This window comes from Coregonus clupeaformis, chromosome 16 (assembly GCF_020615455.1).
Source record: "Coregonus clupeaformis isolate EN_2021a chromosome 16, ASM2061545v1, whole genome shotgun sequence".
NCBI lineage: Eukaryota > Metazoa > Chordata > Actinopteri > Salmoniformes > Salmonidae > Coregonus > Coregonus clupeaformis.
Window position 1 is genome coordinate 29389244 of NC_059207.1, and position 16423 is coordinate 29405666.

The 16423-nt window shown below is 34.4% G+C and overlaps 1 protein-coding gene across 1 annotated transcript in view; it reads right to left on the reverse strand.

Annotated features, from left to right (window-relative positions):
• Positions 1-16134, reverse strand: part of cfap299 (cilia and flagella associated protein 299) — a 375917-nt gene extending 359783 nt beyond the window's left edge. Inside the window, exon 1 of the mRNA XM_045225655.1 lies at positions 16013-16134. Coding sequence (XP_045081590.1) covers positions 16013-16123 — 111 coding nt within the window. The 5' untranslated portion in view covers positions 16124-16134. The remainder of the gene's footprint in view (positions 1-16012) is intronic.
• Positions 16135-16423: the final 289 nt, after the last annotated feature.

Here is a 16423-nt window from a genome sequence, read left to right on the forward strand (position 1 = left end):
GTGTGCATAGCGGAGGTCGTTGGGGTTAGGTTAAGGGAGGCAGCATGCTTGTGGTCAAATCTGTGGTAAGGACATAGCTTGATATGTACACATCATCATGACCAGTCATCTAAACAGAGCTATCCCCTTTTAAGCCCAACCCAACCCAGGCCTGTGGCTGGTTGGCTTGTTGGATCAAGGCTTGCGCCACATGTCATTCTACTACCCAAACTAGGCTAAGCCAAGCCCAGACAGTCCTCATCCAGCCAGTCCTCAGGCCTCGGCATCCAGAAAAGTCAGGGAAAATTTTTATTTCCTTCATCTTTCATGTGGCAAACCATTCCAAGCAAACCAGTCTCTGCTAGAGTTCTATTGTTTCCAAAATAGCTTTATTCGGTCAGTGATTGGTGTTCACTGTCTTCATTCGTTGTCACGTCAAGGCTCATTGACTGAATCCATTTGACTGTTCTGAGTTCTGCTATTCAAACTTGATTTGCTTGTTTTAAACAACTGAGATCATGTTGCTGAATGGACTCAAACCAAAAATGTTATCTAAATAAACTTCTGACTGGTTGTTGGGGTTTCCTGTAGGCCTAGATGTTATAGGGCAAACCAGAGCAAACCAGAGCAATGTATTTAGAGAGTTGGGCCAATTTTTTTTTATTTTGAATATCATAACGCTGAAACCTCAATATACCAACTCTCTAAATACCTGACTGGGGAAAACCCTAGTCAGATTTTCAGAAATGTACACTTGACTAACCTAGGCCTAAATGCTATCAAACAACAGTGTCAGTTAAAGTGTCCATAGAAAAACCATTGGCAACAACACACTTGATCAATACCTACACAAGTCATGACTGCGCAAGTTTAGCCTAGACCTGGGTTGACTGCAGTGTGTCCACACCTGACCAGCCAGGTGAGGGAGGTGATAGAGTTTGATACTGTTTGTCCATGGCTGATAACCAGGTGAGATACGTGTTGTGTTCTACCCTCTGTGGACACAGGTGTTCCAGCACGGCCCGGCTATTCAGCTGAACGTTATGTAACTCCTCAGCAATAGTCGATAGTCCCATCTGCTGGCCAAGCTATATAGGCCTAGTGGCCTTCTGTGAACTGAATTTATGACATTTCTCATATTGACTGACAAATACCCCCCCTTTGACAGGGATCAAAAAATATTTACATATATTTAAAAAAAAGATTAAAAAAAAAAAGATTGGACAGTCAAACTACACTGAACAAAAATATAAACGCAACATGTAAAGTGTTGGTCCCATGTTTCATGAACTGAAAAAGGATCACCAGGGTCTTGACCTGACTGCAGTTCGGCGTCGTAACTGACTTCAGTGGACAAATGCTCACCTTCGATGGCCACTGGCACGCTGGAGAAGTGTGCTCTTCACGGATTAATCCCGGTTTCAACTGTACCGGTCAGATGGCAGATACTGAGGCCCATTGTCGTGCCATTCATCCGCCTCCATTACCTCATGTTTCAGCATGATAATGCACGGCCCCTTGTCGCAAGGATCTGTACACAATTCCTGGAAGCTGAAAATGTCCCAGTTCTTACATGGCCTGCATACTCACCAGACATGTCACCCATTGAGCATGTTTGGGATGCTCTGGATCAACGTGTAAAACAGCGTGTTCCAGTTCCCGCCAATATCCAGCAACTTCGCACAGCCATTGAAGAGGAGTGGGACAACATTCCATAGGCCACAATCAACAGCCTGATCAACTCTATGCGAAGGAGATGTGTCGTTCTGCATGAGGCAAATGGTGGTCACACCAGATACTGACTGGTTTTCTGATCTACGCCCCTACTTTTTTTTAAAGGTATCTGTGACCAACAGATGCATATCTGTATTCCCAGTCATTTTAAATCCATCGATTTGGGCCTAATTTATTTATTTAAATTGACTGATCTCCTTATATGAACTGTAACTCAGTAAAATCTTTGAAATTGTTGCATGTTGTGTCTATTTTTGTTCAGTATAAACTAATTTAGCCCTTTTTCATGACCACCATTTTTTTGGAGGATTTTTTAAAAATGTCTTTGTTGGATTGATTAGACTGATAAAAATGAGTCCCTTCTCAGGAAAATAAATAAATAAATATTTCCATGATGCTAATCACTGTCATTTAACATAAACATTCTCTGCCTAGGAATGACCCAACTGTCTCTGGGAGGAAGTGCTGAAACAAGGCACACTTTAAAGTGAATATTATATTGTGGGCTAATGACCTAAACTAGGCCTAGCGAGTGACTCATCTCTTTAACACCACATTAACATTAACAAAAGTAAGCAAGCAGTCAGATAATAAATGTATTAGTTATTAGTCCACAGGGGGCCTCAACAATTGCATATTATTCTGGCTAATGAGATATACTAGACCTAGTTAACTAACAGCTGACTTGTTTATAAACCTCATCTCTTTAACGCCACATTAACAAATCCTAAGTAAGCAAGGAGATAATAAGATAAATGTACCATTTATTCCTGTCAGGGACAACAGGGGGCCACGTTCAGTTTGTTTATGGAAATCAACCAACTGGGTTCAAATCCGCCACAGACAGTGTTAGACCTCTGAGTTAAAGCCTAGACATTGGCTAAGGGAGCCAACACTAGATGGATTATAGATTGGACAAGAAGGCTAAGCCTAGGTGTTGTAGAATGATGATTGCATAAAGCTAGGGGTTTCTCAACAGTCTCCTGGAGGGCCACCGGACAGTGACAGTGCACATTTGGGTTCTAACCAAGCATGAACACATCTATTTCAACAAATCAAAAGGCTTGGTGATTAGGTGACTAAGGTGTGCCAGTGCAGGGCTAGCACAAAAATGTGCATTGTTTTGTGGAAAACACTGAGTTGAACAGTTTGACTTCTTTGGAGTATTTCTGGATAGTATTATCAAAGATTTGTATAACTAAACCAAGATAGACCACAGCCTGTCGTTTCCAATAGGAACAAATGATTCATAGTGGGCAGAACAAGCAAGATGGTGGGCAGAGCCAAGCAGGAGCTAGCGAGATCCTATTGGCCCGTTCTACCATACATCTGCATAATCCCATTAGGAAACACCAACTCTGTGAAGTGCGGGTTAACTCAATTCGCCTTTGCACTCCTTCTAAACAACGCAATTTTTTACAACTTTGGCAAAGGTTAAAGTCTACAAAACGTAGTCCACTGTTCATAACATATTCTAATTTTGGGAACAGAAAACTGTATTGAGCTCAAATGTCATCGATGAGAAAATGTGCAGAATGTCGGCCAAAATCCATCTTCTCCCACTGTCGGCCACTGGGCTTCCTCTCACTAACCATACTATTTGTGACATAAATTGAGTATGTAGTATGCTTATTGGTCATAGTATGGATATAGTTAGTATGTAGTATGCTTATTGGTCATAGTATGGATATAGTTAGTATGTAGTATGCTTATTGGTCATAGTATGGATATAGTTAGTATGTAGTATGCTTATTGGTCATAGTATGGATATAGTTAGTATGTAGTATGCTTATTGGTCATAGTATGGATATAGTTAGTATGTAGTATGCTTATTGGTCATAGTATGGATATAGTTAGTATGTAGTATGCTTATTGGTCATAGTATGGATATAGTTAGTATGTAGTATGCTTATTGGTCATAGTATGGATATAGTTAGTATGTAGTATGCTTATTGGTCATAGTATGGATATAGTTAGTATGTAGTATGCTTATTGGTCATAGTATGGATATAGTTAGTATGTAGTATGCTTATTGGTCATAGTATGGATATAGTTAGTATGTAGTATGCTTATTGGTCATAGTATGGATATAGTTAGTATGTAGTATGCTTATTGGTCATAGTATGGATATAGTTAGTATGTAGTATGCTTATTGGTCATAGTATGGATATAGTTAGTATGTAGTATGCTTATTGGTCATAGTATGGATATAGTTAGTATGTAGTATGCTTATTGGTCATAGTATGGATATAGTTAGTATGTAGTATGCTTATTGGTCATAGTATGGATATAGTTAGTATGTAGTATGCTTATTGGTCATAGTATGGATATAGTTAGTATGTAGTATGCTTATTGGTCATAGTATGGATATAGTTAGTATGTAGTATGCTTATTGGTCATAGTATGGATATAGTTAGTATGTAGTATGCTTATTGGTCATAGTATGGATATAGTTAGTATGTAGTATGCTTATTGGTCATAGTATGGATATAGTTAGTATGTAGTATGCTTATTGGTCATAGTATGGATATAGTTAGTATGTAGTATGCTTATTGGTCATAGTATGGATATAGTTAGTATGTAGTATGCTTATTGGTCATAGTATGGATATAGTTAGTATGTAGTATGCTTATTGGTCATAGTATGGATATAGTTAGTATGTAGTATGCTTATTGGTCATAGTATGGATATAGTTAGTATGTAGTATGCTTATTGGTCATAGTATGGATATAGTTAGTATGTAGTATGCTTATTGGTCATAGTATGGATATAGTTAGTATGTAGTATGCTTATTGGTCATAGTATGGATATAGTTAGTATGTAGTATGGCTTATTGGTCATAGTATGGATATAGTTAGTATGTAGTATGCTTATTGGTCATAGTATGGATATAGTTAGTATGTAGTATGCTTATTGGTCATAGTATGGATATAGTTAGTATGTAGTATGCTTATTGGTCATAGTATGGATATAGTTAGTATGTAGTATGCTTATTGGTCATAGTATGGATATAGTTAGTATGTAGTATGCTTATTGGTCATAGTATGGATATAGTTAGTATGTAGTATGCTTATTGGTCATAGTATGGATATAGTTAGTATGTAGTATGCTTATTGGTCATAGTATGGATATAGTTAGTATGTAGTATGCTTATTGGTCATAGTATGGATATAGTTAGTATGTAGTATGCTTATTGGTCATAGTATGGATATAGTTAGTATGTAGTATGCTTATTGGTCATAGTATGGATATAGTTAGTATGTAGTATGCTTATTGGTCATAGTATGGATATAGTTAGTATGTAGTATGCTTATTGGTCATAGTATGGATATAGTTAGTATGTAGTATGCTTATTGGTCATAGTATGGATATAGTTAGTATGTAGTATGCTTATTGGTCATAGTATGGATATAGTTAGTATGTAGTATGCTTATTGGTCATAGTATGGATATAGTTAGTATGTAGTATGCTTATTGGTCATAGTATGGATATAGTTAGTATGTAGTATGCTTATTGGTCATAGTATGGATATAGTTAGTATGTAGTATGCTTATTGGTCATAGTATGGATATAGTTAGTATGTAGTATGCTTATTGGTCATAGTATGGATATAGTTAGTATGTAGTATGCTTATTGGTCATAGTATGGATATAGTTAGTATGTAGTATGCTTATTGGTCATAGTATGGATATAGTTAGTATGTAGTATGCTTATTGGTCATAGTATGGATATAGTTAGTATGTAGTATGCTTATTGGTCATAGTATGGATATAGTTAGTATGTAGTATGCTTATTGGTCATAGTATGGATATAGTTAGTATGTAGTATGCTTATTGGTCATAGTATGGATATAGTTAGTATGTAGTATGCTTATTGGTCATAGTATGGATATAGTTAGTATGTAGTATGCTTATTGGTCATAGTATGGATATAGTTAGTATGTAGTATGCTTATTGGTCATAGTATGGATATAGTTAGTATGTAGTATGCTTATTGGTCATAGTATGGATATAGTTAGTATGTAGTATGCTTATTGGTCATAGTATGGATATAGTTAGTATGTAGTATGCTTTATTGGTCATAGTATGGATATAGTTAGTATGTAGTATGCTTATTGGTCATAGTATGGATATAGTTAGTATGTAGTATGCTTATTGGTCATAGTATGGATATAGTTAGTATGTAGTATGCTTATTGGTCATAGTATGGATATAGTTAGTATGTAGTATGCTTATTGGTCATAGTATGGATATAGTTAGTATGTAGTATGCTTATTGGTCATAGTATGGATATAGTTAGTGTAGTATGCTATTGTTGGTCATAGTATGGATATAGTTAGTATGTAGTATGCTTATTGGTCATAGTATGGATATAGTTAGTATGTAGTATGCTTGTTGGTCATAGTATGGATATAGTTAGTATGTAGTATGTTTGGTCGGTCATAGTATGGATATAGTTAGTATGTAGTATGTTTATTTGGTCATAGTATGGATATAGTTAGTATGTAGTATGCTTATTGGTCATAGTATGGATATAGTTAGTATGTAGTATGCTTATTGGTCATAGTATGGATATAGTTAGTATGTAGTATGCTTATTGGTCATAGTATGGATATAGTTAGTATGTAGTATGCTTATTGGTCATAGTATGGATATAGTTAGTATGTAGTATGCTTATTGGTCATAGTATGGATATAGTTAGTATGTAGTATGCTTATTGGTCATAGTATGGATATAGTTAGTATGTAGTATGCTTATTGGTCATAGTATGGATATAGTTAGTATGTAGTATGCTTATTGGTCATAGTATGGATATAGTTAGTATGTAGTATGCTTATTGGTATAGTATGGATATAGTTAGTATGTAGTATGCTTATTGGTCATAGTATGGATATAGTTAGTATGTAGTATGCTTATTGGTCATAGTATGGATATAGTTAGTATGTAGTATGCTTATTGGTCATAGTATGGATATAGTTAGTATGTAGTATGCTTATTGGTCATAGTATGGATATAGTTAGTATGTAGTATGCTTATTGGTCATAGTATGGATATAGTTAGTATGTAGTATGCTTATTGGTCATAGTATGGATATAGTTAGTATGTAGTATGCTTATTGGTCATAGTATGGATATAGTTAGTATGTAGTATGCTTATTGGTCATAGTATGGATATAGTTAGTATGTAGTATGCTTATTGGTCATAGTATGGATATAGTTAGTATGTAGTATGCTTATTGGTCATAGTATGGATATAGTTAGTATGTGTAGTATGCTTATTGGTCATAGTATGGATATAGTTAGTATGTAGTATGCTTATTGGTCATAGTATGGATATAGTTAGTATGTAGTATGCTTATTGGTCATAGTATGGATATAGTTAGTATGTAGTATGCTTATTGGTCATAGTATGGATATAGTTAGTATGTAGTATGCTTATTGGTCATAGTATGGATATAGTTAGTATGTAGTATGCTTATTGGTCATAGTATGGATATAGTTAGTATGTAGTATGCTTATTGGTCATAGTATGGATATAGTTAGTATGTAGTATGCTTATTGGTCATAGTATGGATATAGTTAGTATGTAGTATGCTTATTGGTCATAGTATGGATATAGTTAGTATGTATATGTTATTGGTCATAGTATGGATATAGTTAGTATGTAGTATGCTTATTGGTCATAGTATGGATATAGTTAGTATGTAGTATGCTTATTGGTCATAGTATGGATATAGTTAGTATGTAGTATGCTTATTGGTCATAGTATGGATATAGTTAGTATGTAGTATGCTTATTGGTCATAGTATGGATATAGTTAGTATGTAGTATGCTTATTGGTCATAGTATGGATATAGTTAGTATGTGTATGCTTATTGGTCATAGTATGGATATAGTTAGTATGTAGTATGCTTATTGGTCATAGTATGGATATAGTTAGTATGTAGTATGCTTATTGGTCATAGTATGGATATAGTTAGTATGTAGTATGCTTATTGGTCATAGTATGGATATAGTTAGTATGTAGTATGCTTATTGGTCATAGTATGGATATAGTTAGTATGTAGTATGCTTATTGGTCATAGTATGGATATAGTTAGTATGTAGTATGCTTATTGGTCATAGTATGGATATAGTTAGTATGTAGTATGTTAGTGGTCATAGTATGGATATAGTTAGTATGTAGTATGCTTATTGGTCATAGTATGGATATAGTTAGTATGTAGTATGCTTATTGGTCATAGTATGGATATAGTTAGTATGTAGTATGCTTATTGGTCATAGTATGGATATAGTTAGTATGTAGTATGCTTATTGGTCATAGTATGGATATAGTTAGTATGTAGTATGCTTATTGGTCATAGTATGGATATAGTTAGTATGTAGTATGCTTATTGGTCATAGTATGGATATAGTTAGTATGTAGTATGCTTATTGGTCATAGTATGGATATAGTTAGTATGTAGTATGCTTATTGGTCATAGTATGGATATAGTTAGTATGTAGTATGCTTATTGGTCATAGTATGGATATAGTTAGTATGTAGTATGCTTATTGGTCATAGTATGGATATAGTTAGTATGTAGTATGCTTATTGGTCATAGTATGGATATAGTTAGTATGTAGTATGCTTATTGGTCATAGTATGGATATAGTTAGTATGTAGTATGCTTATTGGTCATAGTATGGATATAGTTAGTATGTAGTATGCTTATTGGTCATAGTATGGATATAGTTAGTATGTAGTATGCTTATTGGTCATAGTATGGATATAGTTAGTATGTAGTATGCTTATTGGTCATAGTATGGATATAGTTAGTATGTAGTATGCTTATTGGTCATAGTATGGATATAGTTAGTATGTAGTATGCTTATTGGTCATAGTATGGATATAGTTAGTATGTAGTATGCTTATTGGTCATAGTATGGATATAGTTAGTATGTAGTATGCTTATTGGTCATAGTATGGATATAGTTAGTATGTAGTATGCTTATTGGTCATAGTATGGATATAGTTAGTATGTAGTATGCTTATTGGTCATAGTATGGATATAGTTAGTATGTAGTATGCTTATTGGTCATAGTATGGATATAGTTAGTATGTAGTATGCTTATTGGTCATAGTATGGATATAGTTAGTATGTAGTATGCTTATTGGTCATAGTATGGATATAGTTAGTATGTAGTATGCTTATTGGTCATAGTATGGATATAGTTAGTATGTAGTATGCTTATTGGTCATAGTATGGATATAGTTAGTATGTAGTATGCTTATTGGTCATAGTATGGATATAGTTAGTATGTAGTATGCTTATTGGTCATAGTATGGATATAGTTAGTATGTAGTATGCTTATTGGTCATAGTATGGATATAGTTAGTATGTAGTATGCTTATTGGTCATAGTATGGATATAGTTAGTATGTAGTATGCTTATTGGTCATAGTATGGATATAGTTAGTATGTAGTATGCTTATTGGTCATAGTATGGATATAGTTAGTATGTAGTATGCTTATTGGTCATAGTATGGATATAGTTAGTATGTAGTATGCTTATTGGTCATAGTATGGATATAGTTAGTATGTAGTATGCTTATTGGTCATAGTATGGATATAGTTAGTATGTAGTATGCTTATTGGTCATAGTATGGATATAGTTAGTATGTAGTATGCTTATTGGTCATAGTATGGATATAGTTAGTATGTAGTATGCTTATTGGTCATAGTATGGATATAGTTAGTATGTAGTATGCTTATTGGTCATAGTATGGATATAGTTAGTATGTAGTATGCTTATTGGTCATAGTATGGATATAGTTAGTATGTAGTATGCTTATTGGTCATAGTATGGATATAGTTAGTATGTAGTATGCTTATTGGTCATAGTATGGATATAGTTAGTATGTAGTATGCTTATTGGTCATAGTATGGATATAGTTAGTATGTAGTATGCTTATTGGTCATAGTATGGATATAGTTAGTATGTAGTATGCTTATTGGTCATAGTATGGATATAGTTAGTATGTAGTATGCTTATTGGTCATAGTATGGATATAGTTAGTATGTAGTATGCTTATTGGTCATAGTATGGATATAGTTAGTATGTAGTATGCTTATTGGTCATAGTATGGATATAGTTAGTATGTAGTATGCTTATTGGTCATAGTATGGATATAGTTAGTATGTAGTATGCTTATTGGTCATAGTATGGATATAGTTAGTATGTAGTATGCTTATTGGTCATAGTATGGATAGTAGTTAGTATGTAGTATGCTTATTGGTCATAGTATGGATATAGTTAGTATGTAGTATGCTTATTGGTCATAGTATGGATATAGTTAGTATGTAGTATGCTTATTGGTCATAGTATGGATATAGTTAGTATGTAGTATGCTTATTGGTCATAGTATGGATATAGTTAGTATGTAGTATGCTTATTGGTCATAGTATGGATATAGTTAGTATGTAGTATGCTTATTGGTCATAGTATGGATATAGTTAGTATGTAGTATGCTTATTGGTCATAGTATGGATATAGTTAGTATGTAGTATGCTTATTGGTCATAGTATGGATATAGTTAGTATGTAGTATGCTTATTGGTCATAGTATGGATATAGTTAGTATGTAGTATGCTTATTGGTCATAGTATGGATATAGTTAGTATGTAGTATGCTTATTGGTCATAGTATGGATATAGTTAGTATGTAGTATGCTTATTGGTCATAGTATGGATATAGTTAGTATGTAGTATGCTTATTGGTCATAGTATGGATATAGTTAGTATGTAGTATGCTTATTGGTCATAGTATGGATATAGTTAGTATGTAGTATGCTTATTGGTCATAGTATGGATATAGGTATGTAGTATGCTTATTGGTCATAGTATGGATATAGTTAGTATGTAGTATGCTTATTGGTCATAGTATGGATATAGTTAGTATGTAGTATGCTTATTGGTCATAGTATGGATATAGTTAGTATGTAGTATGCTTATTGGTCATAGTATGGATATAGTTAGTATGTAGTATGCTTATTGGTCATAGTATGGATATAGTTAGTATGTAGTATGCTTATTGGTCATAGTATGGATATAGTTAGTATGTAGTATGCTTATTGGTCATAGTATGGATATAGTTAGTATGTAGTATGCTTATTGGTCATAGTATGGATATAGTTAGTATGTAGTATGCTTATTGGTCATAGTATGGATATAGTTAGTATGTAGTATGCTTATTGGTCATAGTATGGATATAGTTAGTATGTAGTATGCTTATTGGTCATAGTATGGATATAGTTAGTATGTAGTATGCTTATTGGTCATAGTATGGATATAGTTAGTATGTAGTATGCTTATTGGTCATAGTATGGATATAGTTAGTATGTAGTATGCTTATTGGTCATAGTATGGATATAGTTAGTATGTAGTATGCTTATTGGTCATAGTATGGATATAGTTAGTATGTAGTATGCTTATTGGTCATAGTATGGATATAGTTAGTATGTAGTATGCTTATTGGTCATAGTATGGATATAGTTAGTATGTAGTATGCTTATTGGTCATAGTATGGATATAGTTAGTATGTAGTATGCTTATTGGTCATAGTATGGATATAGTTAGTATGTAGTATGCTTATTGGTCATAGTATGGATATAGTTAGTATGTAGTATGCTTATTGGTCATAGTATGGATATAGTTAGTATGTAGTATGCTTATTGGTCATAGTATGGATATAGTTAGTATGTAGTATGCTTATTGGTCATAGTATGGATATAGTTAGTATGTAGTATGCTTATTGGTCATAGTATGGATATAGTTAGTATGTAGTATGCTTATTGGTCATAGTATGGATATAGTTAGTATGTAGTATGCTTATTGGTCATAGTATGGATATAGTTAGTATGTAGTATGCTTATTGGTCATAGTATGGATATAGTTAGTATGTAGTATGCTTATTGGTCATAGTATGGATATAGTTAGTATGTAGTATGCTTATTGGTCATAGTATGGATATAGTTAGTATGTAGTATGCTTATTGGTCATAGTATGGATATAGTTAGTATGTAGTATGCTTATTGGTCATAGTATGGATATAGTTAGTATGTAGTATGCTTATTGGTCATAGTATGGATATAGTTAGTATGTAGTATGCTTATTGGTCATAGTATGGATATAGTTAGTATGTAGTATGCTTATTGGTCATAGTATGGATATAGTTAGTATGTAGTATGCTTATTGGTCATAGTATGGATATAGTTAGTATGTAGTATGCTTATTGGTCATAGTATGGATATAGTTAGTATGTAGTATGCTTATTGGTCATAGTATGGATATAGTTAGTATGTAGTATGCTTATTGGTCATAGTATGGATATGTTAGTTAGTATGTAGTATGCTTATTGGTCATAGTATGGATATAGTTAGTATGTAGTATGCTTATTGGTCATAGTATGGATATAGTTAGTATGTAGTATGCTTATTGGTCATAGTATGGATATAGTTAGTATGTAGTATGCTTATTGGTCATAGTATGGATATAGTTAGTATGTAGTATGCTTATTGGTCATAGTATGGATATAGTTAGTATGTAGTATGCTTATTGGTCATAGTATGGATATAGTTAGTATGTAGTATGCTTATTGGTCATAGTATGGATATAGTTAGTATGTAGTATGCTTATTGGTCATAGTATGGATATAGTTAGTATGTAGTATGCTTATTGGTCATAGTATGGATATAGTTAGTATGTAGTATGCTTATTGGTCATAGTATGGATATAGTTAGTATGTAGTATGCTTATTGGTCATAGTATGGATATAGTTAGTATGTAGTATGCTTATTGGTCATAGTATGGATATAGTTAGTATGTAGTATGCTTATTGGTCATAGTATGGATATAGTTAGTATGTAGTATGCTTATTGGTCATAGTATGGATATAGTTAGTATGTAGTATGCTTATTGGTCATAGTATGGATATAGTTAGTATGTAGTATGCTTATTGGTCATAGTATGGATATAGTTAGTATGTAGTATGCTTATTGGTCATAGTATGGATATAGTTAGTATGTAGTATGCTTATTGGTCATAGTATGGATATAGTTAGTATGTAGTATGCTTATTGGTCATAGTATGGATATAGTTAGTATGTAGTATGCTTATTGGTCATAGTATGGATATAGTTAGTATGTAGTATGCTTATTGGTCATAGTATGGATATAGTTAGTATGTAGTATGCTTATTGGTCATAGTATGGATATAGTTAGTATGTAGTATGCTTATTGGTCATAGTATGGATATAGTTAGTATGTAGTATGCTTATTGGTCATAGTATGGATATAGTTAGTATGTAGTATGCTTATTGGTCATAGTATGGATATATAGTATAGTATGTAGTAGATGTAGTATGCTTATTGGTCATAGTATGGATATAGTTAGTATGTAGTATGCTTATTGGTCATAGTATGGATATAGTTAGTATGTAGTATGCTTATTGGTCATAGTATGGATATAGTTAGTATGTAGTATGCTTATTGGTCATAGTATGGATATAGTTAGTATGTAGTATGCTTATTGGTCATAGTATGGATATAGTTAGTATGTCAAAGGTTCCCTGATGTCGTACTACATTCGGCAAAATACCAATTATTAACTGGGTGGTTCGAGCCCTGAATGCTGATTGGCTGAAAGCCGTGGTATATCAGACCGTATACCATGGGTATGACAAACATTTATTTTTACTGCTCTAATTACGTTGGTAACCAGTTTATAATAGCAATATGGCACCTCGGGGGTTTGTGATATATGACCAATATACCACGGCTAAGAGCTGTGTCCTAGCACTCCGCGTTGCATCGTGCATAAGAACAGCCTTTAGCCGTGGTATATTGGCCATATACAGTGTGTGCAAATGTAGTAAATTATGGAGGTAAGTCAATAAATAGGCCATAGTGCAAAATAATTACAATTATAATTTAGTATTAACACTGGAGTGATAGATGTGCAGAAGAATGAAAATGTATGCACTCACTAACTGTAAATCGCTCTGGATAAGAGCGTCTGCTAAATAACTAAAAAGTACATGTAAATATGCCACACCCCCTCGGGTCTTATTGCTTAAGTATACAAGCAGTGGACACTATTTCCGTGCTTTTAGGGCCCATAATCCAATTATTCCGAAAATGGGCGTGGCTTCACAATGTTTTCAGATTTGATGAAAATGGCGGAAAATATGCAGCCGAAGTCTGACGAGAGAGGATACAAATTCATTGCTTTAACTAATTATGACAAATGTTAAGAAAATGTTGAGTAATGTAATAAAGTAATTACTTTTCAAATAACTTAAGTTACACGTTATGTTACACTGTACACAGAGTTACACTGTATATATTTTTTTTTGTTGTTGTATTTTTGACTTTGTTTTACCCCATATGTAACTCTGTGTTGTTGTTTTTATCGCACTGCTTTGCTTTATCTTGGCCAGGTCGCAGTTGTAAATGAGAACTTGTTCTCAACTGGCTTACCTGGTTAAATAAAAAATAAAATAAAAAATAATTTAAAAAAATGTTGTCTGATAATTTGTTAGCTACGCTATCCTTCCGAACCGCATAGCATTACAGCAGTATGTGTACCGGTATGTTAGCTAGCTAAGTTACCTAACGTTAGTCTGCTCCTAATACATTGAACTTGCCAGTATATTAATTATATGATATCTAACTAACTACCCATTGACTTGATTATTCACGTCATTCTTATCTTAGCTAAGTGGTATAGTCCCTGTGCGTTCTCAATTGACATTGTTAATTTGGGTGCGTTCGTAAATTCGCTCTGGCTATCTACTCCAATTTCAGAACACTCTCGTCTGAGTGTGCCAGAGCGCAGAATAACTGATGAACTAGTTAAGAACCCTCAACCCCCGTTGAATACCGCCGGTGTCAGTAAACGTCGGGGGGAAAAAAGGCGTAATTAAATTGTTGCCAGCACTGTTACAGTCACCAACGCTCTGGATAACATGAAAACAGCCTAACCAGCTCTGCTAGGGCGAGTAAAATGGTCAGTGAGGTCTCTCATTTGTATTGGAAGTAGCTAGCCAGTTAGCTTGGGTGCTTGACTGCCGTTGTGGGGTCAGAACGCTTGAATCAACCCGACTCCTCCAGTGTGCGTTCTGAACGCTCGAATTTACGAACAGACAATCTGACAACGCTCTGAATTTACAAACAGACAATCTGACAACGCTCTGAATTTACGAACAGACAATCTGACAACGCTCTGGATTTACAAATTGACAACGCTCTGAATTTACGAACCCCCAGAGCGCACTCTGGCACTCCAGAATGAATTTACGAACACACCCGAAGTCGTAAAACATCTTGCCAGTAACGTGTTACGCCAACAAGCTAGTAAGATGTTGCATAGCAACAGCATCAACTTCCGGTAGACAGGCGTAACACTAGTAGTACACTTTTTTATTATTATTTTAACCTTTATTTAACTAGGCAAGTCAGTTATGAACAAATTCTTATTTACAATGACGGCCTACCAAAAGGCAAAAGGCCTCCTGCGGGGACGGGAGCTGGGATTTAAAAAAGTATTATATATAAATATAGGACCAAACACACATCACAACAAGAGAGACAACACAACACTACATAAAGAGAGACCTAAGACAACAACATAACATGGCAGCAACACATGACAACACAGCAAGGTAGCAACATGGCAGCAGCACAACATGGTAGCAGCACAAGACATGGTACAAACATTATTGGGCTCAGACAACAGCACAAAGGGCAAGAAGGTAGACAACAACAATACATCACGTGAAGCAGCCACAACTGTCAGTAAGTGTCCAGGCTCAACTGAAACGACACCGTTCGTTTACAGTATACTAAAATGAACTAATAGTATGTAGTACATACTCATTAAGTATGTAGTATACAGTATGTTGGTATGGATATTCGAACACAGCTTTGACTTTATTCCTTAATGAACGTACCAATGAATGACTCACTGAAGTCAAGGCCTATACTGCCACCTACCGCCTGATAATTTTGACTACCACAACAAACATGTTCCAAGGTAGACTACACAGAACTTTTTGCATTGCACAAGGGGGTACAATAGCAATGTCAACCAAGTAATGCCAACTGCATATGGCAAGCTATGTTAATCTATCGCTAGGTTAGCTAGCTACGTAACGTTAGCAAAGGAAGTTTGGCTTGCCAACTTGCCAACGACACGTCGGGTGTGGGGGTAAACGCTGGCAGCAATTTATCAAAACATTTGCAAACACTTTTAAAACGTTACCTCGAGATAATACAAGTCCAAAGACGTAATTTGAGAGTCGAGGAAATCTTCGTATGTGTGAAATTCCGTCACAATATTGTCGAGAGCCGCGGCAGCGTTGTCCTCCTCCATATTTTACTGTTATTTACTTACGCTGGCCGATTACCATAGCAACCTGCACGAGAATCACTGCTGGGTGGCGCCAAAGAGGCGCTCGCGCCTTCATCTTTCCCAGAGATACTTTGTATCTTTACTTGAAACATGGACAGTTATTTACATGGACCATGGTAATTATCTAGGCCTAGTTTAAGGAGGATGTTGAGAGACTTTTGGTTCACATGGTGTGCCAACACGTGTCCTGTGCTGTGCGTCACTACACGCATATTTTGGATAGTCCTTAGAATGTTTTAGCCTGTATTTATTTTTATTTTT